Source organism: Tursiops truncatus, chromosome 19 (assembly GCF_011762595.2).
Source record: "Tursiops truncatus isolate mTurTru1 chromosome 19, mTurTru1.mat.Y, whole genome shotgun sequence".
NCBI lineage: Eukaryota > Metazoa > Chordata > Mammalia > Artiodactyla > Delphinidae > Tursiops > Tursiops truncatus.
In genome coordinates, this window is record NC_047052.1 from 43,939,538 (window position 1) to 43,951,596 (window position 12,059).

General features: G+C 37.6%; 1 protein-coding gene and 1 non-coding gene across 11 annotated transcripts in view; one reads left to right on the forward strand and one right to left on the reverse strand.

Annotated features, from left to right (window-relative positions):
* Positions 1-12,039, reverse strand: part of ZNF568 (zinc finger protein 568) — a 45,335-nt gene extending 33,296 nt beyond the window's left edge. Inside the window, exons 1-5 of one of the 10 annotated variants that reach the window (XM_073796519.1) lie at positions 11,744-11,994; positions 10,523-10,593; positions 7,672-7,753; positions 6,784-7,063; positions 5,214-5,272 (exon numbers count right to left, since the gene is read on the reverse strand). In XM_073796519.1, the coding sequence (XP_073652620.1) occupies positions 5,214-5,272; positions 6,784-6,859 (135 nt within the window). In that variant the 5' untranslated portion in view covers positions 6,860-7,063; positions 7,672-7,753; positions 10,523-10,593; positions 11,744-11,994. The other 9 variants (XM_019941172.3, XM_019941173.3, XM_019941176.3 and 6 more) reach the window with 9 other exon arrangements.
* Positions 2,244-2,370, forward strand: LOC117309349 (small nucleolar RNA SNORA25). Its single transcript, XR_004523634.1, has one exon. It is a non-coding gene; the product is annotated as a small nucleolar RNA SNORA25 (small nucleolar RNA).
* Positions 12,040-12,059: the final 20 nt, after the last annotated feature.

The following is a 12,059-nucleotide window of genomic DNA, read 5'->3' on the forward strand; positions in this document are numbered from 1 at the left end:
GAGAATTTATATTGATTTAATAATGATGATCTTTTCCAAAAAAAGTATGTATTAAAAATTTATTCAAATCCTCTTTTAGGTCTCAGTAATGCTTTAAAGGTTTCTTTCTCCCATATACATCAGATACAATTTTTTTTTCCTTTAGGATTTTGTTTCTACTCTTAACATTTTTCTTCCATTTTATTTATTTTTTAATTTTAATTTTTTTTGGCTGCATCGTGAGGTTTGCAGTATCTTAGTTCCCCGACCAGGGATTGAACCTGGGCCATGGCAGTGAAAGCACCGAGTCCTAACCACTGGACCACCAGGGATTCCCACCTTCCATTTTACTTTTGAACTGGTTGGTGGTTTGTATATAGAAATGTTGTTGATTTCTGTATATTAATTTTGTGTCCATACTGTATTGAATTCTCTTGTTTCCTCTTCAACTGCCCACATACATAATTGTATCACCTAGATATAATTTTGTATGCACCTTCCCAATGTTTATCTTTTTTTTCTTTTCTATATGCATATAGAATTATAGTAAATAAATGTGGTACCATGAGTAATCTGGTTATGTTCCTGATTTTAGTAGGAATATGTATCATTTCCTGCAGGAAACATGGTTCTGGCCTTTAGCTTAGTATGTGTGTAGAATAATTTATTTTTTTTTTGTAGAATAATTTTTTAAATATCATGTTAAGGAAGTATCCTTTTACTTCTATTTTATAAATAGATCCTCTTTAAAAAATCTCAAATTCTGATTTTAAAAAAATTAGTAGCTTTGTGAAGCTGATTATATATATATATATATATATATATATATATATATATATATATATATATATACTTTTTTTTTTTTTTTTTTTTTTTTGGCGGTATGCTGGCCTCTCACTGTTGTGGCCTCTCCCATCGCGGAGCACAGGCTCCGGACGCGCAGGCTCAGCGGCCATGGCTCACGGGCCCAGCTGCTCCGCGACATGTGGGATCTTCCCGGACCGGGGCACGAACCCATGTCCCCTGCATCGGCAGGCGGACTCTCAACCACTGTGCCACCAGGGAAGCCCTGATTATATATTTTTTTGAATTTGATAAATTATATTAATGGATTTCCTTAAATTGAAACATCTTTCTGATAGACAGAAAAAAATGTTTCACTCAATTCTTCTCCAATTACAGACAGTCCCCAACCTAAGGCAGTTTGACTTATGAATTTTCGACTTTACAATGGTGCAAAAGTGATACACACAGAAAACATAGATACCTTGAATTTTAAATTTTGATCTTTTCTCAGGCTAGCTTTATGTGGTATGATACTCTCTGGTGATGCCAGGCAGTGGCAGCAAGCCATAGCTCCCAGTCAGCCATGTGATGTCATAGGTAAACAACCAATACACCCTTACAACCATTCTATATTCATTCAACTGTTCTGTTTTTCGCTTTCAGTACAGTAGTCAATAAATCACATGAGATATTCAACACTTCATTATCAAATAGGCTTTGTGCTAGATGACTGAAGGCTAATGTAAGTGTTCTGAGCATATTTAAGGTAGGCTAAACTAAGCTATGATGTTTGGTAGGTTAGGTGTATTAAATGTATTTTCAATTTATGATATTTTCAAATTATGATGGTTTTATCAGGATGTAAGTCAGGAAGGTCTGTAGTCTACAATTCTTTGCAATTCCAATTAAAATCCCAACAGCGTTTTTTCCTTAGAGCTAGATAAATTGATTCTAAAATTCAAATGAAAGCATAGAGGTCCCAAAGTAGCTGAGGAAATTTTTTAAAACTAGAACATTTGTGTAGTGGGAAGTGGGCAAATGCCTGCCAAGCAAACAGGGTTATTATAAAGTTAAAGTATTTAAGACAATGTAAACACATACACACACACACGCACACACACACACACACAGAGCATAGTACTGGTATAGATGTAGACAAACAGATTAAAGAAACAGAACAAAGAGCCTAGAAACAATTAAGCATGTATATTATAAAGGTGGCATCACAAAGTAAAGATCTATTTAACAAATGGTATTGGAACACTGGTTGCCTACATGCAAAAATAATTTTACTGATATAATTATCAGCAAATTCCTACCTTGGACCAATTACAAAATTGAATTCCAGTTGGATCAAAAACTAAATATGAAAAGCAAATCTTTGAAAAGAAACTATAACATAATAATTGGAAAGATATCTTATAAAATACCAACATTAGAAACTCATGAAAGAAGATTATTAAACATTAATGTTGCATATGTCATTTCAAAGAGGGCTTATGGGACCAAAACCAGGAGCTCTTAATGCTGTGACCAAAGACTGAAGTTCTCCATGGGATGTAATAGTCACTCAACAGTGCTATGTCTTCCTGAGGAGATACAAGATTTAACCACTTATATCCATGATTGCTGATACGGGAAAGTAAAAATAAATGTTTCCCAAGTTTAACAACAACAATAAAAATTAATGTTGCATATTAATTTTGACTGAATTATTACTGTATGCACAAACTTATCATATGCTAGATGAAACTACCCAAATTTAAAGTTTATATACAACAAAAGATACACGATAACATATAAGTGACAAATTAGAAGAAGATATCTGCATAAATCCTAATGCTGAAGCAGGCATTCTTAAAATCCCTTAATTTCAAGTAGAAAAAGGACTAACGGCATAAAATGGACAAATAATATGAACAGTCAATTGGCAAAATTTGCATTTCTTCACTTATGAGTGGATTTCCATTTGTACAGTATCATAAGAGTGTGGTCCTAGAGTCAGGTTGTATGGGTTTGAACCCTGGCTTTACTGCACACTTGATGCATGAATTTATGTAAGTTTCTTAATCTCTGTGCTTCACTTCCTTTCTCTATAAAAATGAAAATATCTACTTTACAAACTTCTGATAACGATTACATGAAATAAGCTACATTAAGCTTATAGCACAATATACCTGGCACATAATAGGTACTCAATAAAGCTATTATACTTACTGCTGTAGAAGATTTTTCTAGCTGCTGTGTAGTCTATTCAAATATAAATAAAAGCTGCCGTGTAATATATTTACATCCATATTCTAGAATGAATGCCCAGAAACATAGGCAGTCCATTTCTGTTTGATAGTCCAGACCAAGATGTCTGGCTCTGGTGTCTGAAAGGAACTGAATGAAGTTTTTGAAAGCTAACAGAGTGTCCTATTTGTAGATCACAACTCCTTATCTCCAGCTTTTTACTTTATAAGGAAAATTCACATGTGAACTAATTATTTGGAATCCTCTCATAAAAGATGGTCATTACCCACTAATTCAAAATACACCTAAAAAATGTATCTACAAATCTGAATAGTCTGTTTCTTTGTGACATTTTTATTTTAAAATATTTATTGCCACTTCCATTTTTTCCAACTGCTTGCTCATGTTCTCCACCCAATTTTCTATTTTCTTAATTGTTGGTTTTTAAGAATTGTTAGTATATTTCTGCATATGTATTACAAAAACTGTTCCCAGTTTTGCCTTATTACAGTGTTTATGGTAGTTTCATTGAAGAGAAGGATTAATTTTGTGAACACAAATGAGGCATCTACTCTTTTATCTTATCAGTTTCATATGTTAAACTAAAAAAGTAGGTCAATGAATACAGCAAACACATTCAAAGACCTTTTCAGGTAGAAAGATTTATATAGCTAATAATTATTAACAATATTTATCATTTATGGGGCACTTACTATGTGCATTTAACCCTCCCAATATTCCTATGGGGTAAGTATTATTATTATCCCCATTTACAGATGATGTAACTAAGGACAAAGAGATTAAGAAACTTGCCCATAATCATGCACTTACTCTCACTGAGCCAAGATTTGAACCCAAGTCTATCTAGGCCCAGAAAACCACTCTGCCAAAAGGAGAAATAACTGGATAAGCCACACAATCATGTGGTCAATAGAAATGTGTGTGTGTTTCAGGATGGAAAAGATATGAGCTGAGGAAAAAGAGGTAGTGGAAAATATTTAAAATACAGGAGTGTGAGGGATTCCAGTGCTGGAAATGAAAAGAATCAACAGCAGAGGAAAGTGAGTCATTTTGTAAGAAGATGAAGAATACTGTATATTTTGAGACCATAAAAAAAGACGTGGAGAGTTATAGATACCAGAACTATAAAAAATTCTGCCACAGAATTTTAGTATATATTTTAGCTCAACTTAAAAAGTCTCAACTGAAAGAAATATATATGGAGGATCGTTTGAAAGAAGTACTCGATTTACTCTTCCCAATAATTCTAGTTTTTAATCTATGGCCAAGAAGGACTTTTAATAAACTGAGCTTAAAATCATAAGAATTATGGAATTATTTTGGATTTCTTTTTGACCTAAGTGCCAATGAAAAGCTTTTTTCTGTCCTGAATTATAAGCTTTTTCCTCATAAGTAGTGCAAGTTATGGGATGAACTTTATGTCTCAGTTTGCTTTTGCTTCTCCAGATCGTATTCCAAAAAAAATTTTTTTAAGATTTTTTTTTTATGTGGACCATTTTTAAAGTCTTTAGTAAATTTGTTACAATATTACTTCTGTTTTATGTTTTGGTATTTTGGCCGTGAGAAATGTGGGATCTCAGCTCCCTGACCAGGGATTGAACCCTCACCCCCTGCATTGGTAGGCAAAGTCTTAACCACTGGACTGCCACGGAAGTCCCTCAAATTTGAACTTAAGTTTTATAATCCTGTATGGACCTGTTTCTGCAGAGCCACATGTCAAATTTCCCCAGGTTCTGACCTTCTAGCTGTATTTTTCCTCACCTTGATTTTTGATTTAGTTTTTTCCAACTTACTGGTAGGTTAAGGTAACCCACTGCAACTGCATTGTAAAATAATGCAGGAAACAAATAAATGCTTAAAACGTACAAGAAGGGACTTCCATGGTGGCACAGTGGTTAAGAATCTGCCTGCCAATGCAGGGGAGACGGGTTGGAGCCCTGGTCCGGGAGGATCCCACATGCCGTGGAGCAACTAAGCCCGTGCACCACAACTACTGAGCCTGTGTGCTGCAACTACTGAAGCCTGCATGCCTAGAGCCTGTGCTACGCAACAAGAGAAGCCACTGCAATGAGAAGCCCGTGCACCACAACGAAGAATAGCCCCTGCTCGCTGCAACTAGAAAAAGCCTGCACACAGCAACGAAGATCCAACGCAGCCAAAAATAAATAAATTTTTAAAAAAACACAACGTACAAGAGAACTGGTCATATCCTCTTCTTCCTTGAAAAGGGCAGAATCTGGAGAACACCAAGCTGAGGAAAGAGAAATAAAAATCTGTTTACTTCAGAGCTCCAGATAAAGGACTAGAGAAATCTTCAGCATCAGCTGTAAGATCACCTATAATGATCCTCAGAGCTTTGAGAAATATTAACCACCACCAGGCTACAGAGACACTGAAATGTACATAGATGGCTTGTAATTTAATCATATAGAGTTCTATGGGAATTTCTGGAGGGCTAAGTCTAGGGTGCCCAATGAATCTATTTCCCTAGTTTCCTGCTATTTTATTCCTAATAGGAGATTTTTTAAGTACATAATAATAAATACCACAAAGATTTAAGGATTAAATTATTTATGAAGCACTGTAAAGAATTTGGAAAAAACTTTAATCAGAGACAGGTTACAGGCATTGTGGAACATTCGTATGATGGAATGAAATGCAGTTATAATTCTAAAGACATTTTAAAATAACTTAATTGACTTATTTTTTACCCTAAAAAATTCAGGGCCTTCAGGTTAAAAATGGAAGACTGAATACTTGCATTTATTTCTGCTCTCTCTGAAACACAACCAAAACGAAAGAAACAATCTCACAAGGACAAAGAATACAGAAGATTTTAGCGGGAAAGAGATGTCAACAAAATTCTGAAAGATAGAGAGCAAATGACTGGTTTCTAACTTAGAGAAAGATGAAGCTTAAGCGAGGGTGGGGAAACCACGGCAGAACACTTGAAAGGCTCAGGAATGGAGGTATTAGGTACTTTTACAGGCAGGAGTTTGGGGTGGGGCTGAAAAACAGGGAACTACATACACGGTGGGGTTGAAGCAATGTAGAGAAAATAAGGGAATTAAGTAAAAGCTGTCAGATTGAAAGATGAAGTGTTCCCCTCAACTTTTTTCCTTTCTTTGCCTCCCAAAAGCAGGAATCCTGGCTTATACTCCTCAAACAATCTAGGACTTCTTGCTGGGAAAACTGACTAGCTCAAAAGAAAATGCATACAGATGCTGACATTTGGTCAACCTTCAACCTCGAACAAAACACCATATTAGAAAGAAGGGCAAGGAGAAGAGTGGGTGGGAGTCAGGGTGGGGTGAGGGTGATGAGGAAGGGGTTAGATAGAAAAGAGAGATAAATCTTTATTTCTACTGTCAAAAGTCAATAGGAAATATCTAAAACTGAAATCAAACATTAGCAGTATGAGGATGTTATTCAGGAAAGCAAAGATGAATACCAGAATATCCAGAAAAAAATGTTCCAAGTAATTGCCTATGGGTAGTGGGAACAGGGTATGGGAAGGAATGGAACAGGAAACTTTTGTTTACAATTATATATTTAACAGCACTTTTTAAAAAATCTAAATGCATATAAGAAAAATAGGAATTATATTAAAAATTTATTTTAAAAAAGTTGTCAAGTGAATAAAATAAAAAACAAACGTCAACACAGTCAATAACTTGTGAACTTTCTTGGTAGGAGTACTGAACTTCCTAACTCTTTTTACAGACTCTCTCCTAAACTCTGCCCATCTCTGAGCCACCTCACCTGTCCCTTCCATCATCTGGGTCAAATGCTCCATTGTCACACAGCTACTGCTGATCTCTGAAGGTTGAGATGTCATTCAGGCCTTTCCCACTCTAAACAGAGGGGTTAAGATAGGGTGCACGTCTAGCAATTCCAGGGTCCACTCTATCTCAGGACTCCCCAGCTTCGAGGGAAGGTCTCAGATCAGGAGGTCTCCTTCCATGATAGATACCTGCTCTTCACTGTTCTTTATCCTCACATCACAGATCTGTCTTATCTTTGTGGAGCCAGGACCTGTGGGCTTATGATATAAATCCAATTTACCTGATGTCTTCTCACTGGATCCCTATGGGAACCAGCCTCCAAGGTGGCCCCCAATGATCGTTGTCTTCTGGTATTCATGTCTTTCATACACCCCTCCCACACTGAATAGAGTTGACCTGCATAACCAATAGGATCTTGCCGAAATGACAGTGTGACTTCCAAGGTTAGATCATAAAAGATATGGTTTCTGTCTTGCACATTTTTGAATCACGCACTTTGAAGGAAGCCAGCCACCATGCCATGAAGACACTCAACAAGCCTTAGGAAGAGGCTTGCGCCAGCAGCCAACACCAATTTGCCAGCCATCTTGGAAGCAAATCCTCCTGTCCCCATTAGCCTTCTGATGACTGCAGCCCTGCCAGCAATTGACTGAAACTTCATGAAATATCTGAGCCAGAATACCCAGCTAAGTCACTCTCCACTCCCCAAAAACTGAGATAATAAATGTTTATTGTTGTTTAATATGTTTATTGTTGTTTAAGCCACTAAATTTTGAGGTACCTTATTACACAGTAATAGATAATTAATACAGTCCCAAACAATTAGCTTCCTTGCTTGTAATTCACAGTCCCTGGAGTCACTGACCAGAGATGCTGAGACAGCAGGAGTCTGGAAGAAAACTCAAAGACTCAGCAACTCAGGTTGAACCAATAGAAACACCAAGAGTCTAGAAACAAAGTGAATACAATAGTGATGTTCACATAATATCTGCTCCTCAAATATCTTTTGTGAGCATAAAGATGTAGGCCTGATGCAGTAACAGATATAAAGCTGAGTCAAAAAAATTCAGATTTTCATCAACCCCAGATCTAGTGTGAAAGAGAGGTGCATTAAAAGTCCAGCTATTCCATTTCCTATTTATCTTGACAACTGAGATAAACGAGAGTTGTAACCCAGAGCTCCCATACTCATCATTTGAAATGAGAATTATGCTCATGTCACAGTGACATTGTCACATGACATTAATTTATCATCTATGGTGAAAAAAATGATACACAAGAGAGTAGACTAATCCTTACTCTGAATGACAGAAAAGAAATAATAAAACAGAAAACATTCAATTATAATAAATTTTGAGAAGTGTTATGCTTGGGATATACTCCTACTGTCCCTCACACAGTTTCTATTTTTTTTTGAATGGCAATTATCACTAATAAATTATATAATTTATCATGCATATTGTCTTTCCACCCCCTCATATAAAATACATGAAAACAGGGATTTATTTTTGTCTTTTTGCCACTGATAGTAGGTGCCCAAAAAATATGTTGATAAACTGGTATACCCACTAGGGAAAACAGTATGGCAGTCAAAAAATTAAGAATAGAATTACTATATGATCCATAAATTCCACTTGTGGATATATACCTAAAAGAACTGAAAGCAAACAGGTATTTGTACACACGTTTGTAGCAGCATTATTTGCAATAGTCAAAAGAAACAATCTAATTGTCCATTGACAGATAAATGGATAAACAAAATGTGGTATATACAATCAATGAAATATTATTCAGCCTTAACAAGGAAGAAAATTCTGACACATGCTTTAACATGGATGAACCTCGAGGACATTATGCTACGTTAAATAAACCAGTCACAAAAGGACAAATACTGTAAGATCTGGTACACGGAGTACATAATGAGGTAAAGTCAAATTCATAGGGGCAGAAAGTAGAATGGTGGTTGTCTGGAGCTGGGGGACTGAAGGAATGCGGAGTTATTGTTTAATGGGTACAGTTTCTGTTTTGCAAGGTAAAAAGAGTTCTATGGATAAACAGATGGTGATGGTGGCACAACCATGATGGATGTAATGCCACTGAACTGAACACTTAAAAGTGGTTGGTAAGATGGTAAAATTTTTGTGTATTTTTTTTGCCTTTATTGAGGTATATCTGATACACAAAAAACTGCACAAATCTAATGTATATATCCTGATCAGTTTGGATATATGCATACATCTGTTAATACCAGTACCATAACCAAGGTACTAAACATATCCATCACCTCCAAAAACTTCCTTGTGTTTTGTGGTTTTTTTCCAGTAAGAACAGCTAACACGAGATCTACTCTCAACGTATTTTAAAGTGCATAATACCACTTTGTTAATATAGATACTATGTTGTACAGGGCTCTAGAACTTATTCATCTTACATAACAGAAACTTTGTACCCACTGGAAAACAATTCCCCATTTCCCTCTCTCCCAGCCCCTGGCAACCACCATTCTACTCTCTGCTTCTTTGAGTCTGATTATTTTCAATACCTCATGTAAAAGAATCATGTAGTATTTGTCCTGTAACTGGCTTATTTCATTTAGCATAATGTCCTAAAGGTTCATCCATGTTGTCACAAATGGCAGGATTTCCTTCTTTCTTAAGGCTGAATAATATTCCAATGTACATATACGCCACATTTTCTCTACCCACTCATCTGTTAATGGATAGATGGATATCTTGGCTATTGTGAATATTGTTGCAATGAACATAGGGGTACAGATATTATGATAGCAAATTTTATGTCATGTGATGTTATCTCTATTTTACCACAATTAAAAAAATACACACACATAGAGTGTACCCTTGAACAACATGGGTTTGAACAGCGTGGGTCCACTTACAGGCAGATTTCTTTTTCAGTAAATACATACTACAGTACTACTACACGATTTGAGGTTGGTTGAATCTGCAGGTGCAGAACCTAGGATACAGAGGGCCAACTGTAAAGTTCTACTTAGATTTTTGACTGTAAGGTAAGGGGTGAGGAGGGAATCAGACCCCCACGTTGTTCAAAGGTCAGCTGTACATATTGAGCAAATGAATAAATACTAATTTGGGGTAATTAAAATTAGAAGAAAGCAAAATATCAGATAAGAATAACATAGAAATGGGTGGGTAGTTTGGAGTTGGCAAGTGTTCTAAAATCTTAAGTTAGGGTTTTGTTAAACATGCATGTTAAAAATTCAAGGATAAGAGGGCTTCACTGGTGGCACAGTGGTTAAGAATCTGCCTGACAATGCAGGAGACACGGGTTCGAGCCCTGGTCCAGGAAGATCCCACACGTCACGGAGCAACTAGGCCCATGCACCACAACTACTGAGCCTGCGCTCTACAGCCCACAAGCCAAAACTACTGAAGCCCGCATGCCCTAGAGCCCGTTCTCTGAGACAAGAGAAGCCACTGCAATGAGAAGCCCGCGCACCACACAACAAAGAGCAGCCCCCGCTCACCACAACTAGAGAAAGCCCACGCGCAGAAGCAAAGACCCAACACAGCCAAAAATTAATTAATTAATTAATTTTTTAAAAATTCAAGGATAAGAAACCAAAGCATTGAAGAAATGGGGATAAGGTAAACCTGCACAATAAAAAAGAAGGCATAATAGAACATAAAACAAATTTTTATCAGCAATCACAATAAATGTAAATGAATTAAACTCACCTATTAAAATAACAGTCAAACAGGATAAAAAGAGGAAAAGCCCAGCAATATGCTCTTAACAAGAGACAGACCTGAAGTATAAAGACATAAAGGGAAGGGGTTGTAAAATGAAATTCCTGGAAAATACAATAACAAAACACGAAAAGCAATATTATCAGACAAAAGAGAACATGGACCAAAAGACATTCACCAGGATAAAGAGGCATGTTTCTTAATGTCGTAGATTGGAATCTTGGTCCCAATGTTTCACCCCCTTCTAAGAGGATTACATATTCACACTTTTTGCCATTTAACTTTGCCTTGCCTTCTGACTGCGTGTAATTAATGTTACACTTAGGCACCTGAATAGCTCTGGCTAACCTAATATTAGTATACTTGGGAGCAGAGGTTTTTAAGGGTGTTTTTATGATCAGTCTTGCACTCTGGTGATCCACCAGGAGAAGAACACGTCCTGGTAACCACTGTCCTTTTAGGCTGAGCTGCAGAAAGAACACACGTGGAGCAGGTTTGAATCGATTCTGCAGTCCAGCCACCCAGGCAAGCCCAGCCTAGATAAGCTGAACACAGAACCTGCAAACCTGTGAACAGGAAAATAAATGTTTGCTGTTTCATGCCACTGAGTTTAAGAGTGGTTTGTTAGGCAGCATTATTATGATTACAATAACTAATACATATAATAAAAGAAGACACAGGAAGATTAAATAATAAAACTGGAAAAGATCACCAAGGGAAACTGGAGACCAACAGAACCGGGCCAAGAACGGCTGGGGGGAAAAAAGGGCAGCAAAGGGGACTAAGAAAGAGTAGCCAGTGGGGAGGAAAGACCACGTGAAACCAAATACAGAAAATTTTTTCAAGCGGTTACCAACTATACCAAAGGCTACACAAAAGTCAAATGTGGTAAGACAAGAACCACTACACATATCACAATTGCAAACACCTCCACACTCACACACACTGCACATCTACCTGACAACCAGAGACAACACCACACACGTTATCATAAATCACAGACAATTACAAACATCACCATGACAAAAATATCCCATCACAATTACTCCACCACACTCAACACAACCACACCCCCATCACTGTCGCATCATCACAATCACATACACACAGGATCACAACCTCACAGACCATCATAATCACACACACACTAACTCTCCACCAGTTTCTTGTTCTAACAACTCCAGCCACGCTCCAGGAGCGTACTCCCACCCCGAGCACTCTGCACTGCCACTACTCCAGATCCCCGGGGCCTCCTTAAAGGCTCCGCCCCGTCAGCAGCGCGCGCTGGTTCAGCCCAGATTGCTTGAGGCCCTCCTTCAAGTCCCGCTCCGGGGACGCGGTAGCGTCACCTGCCGGAAACGCCCGAGTGCGCATCTAGCGCGCAGTTTCTGGGAGGCTGGGTGAAGGTGACACGCACGATGGCCCGGGCCAGGTGCCGGTAATGCCGAACCAACCCTCCGCGCCCGCCTCCCAACGGAAGTTCCACTACACAACACCTCCCAGAAGCCCTCACGACCCGACTCAA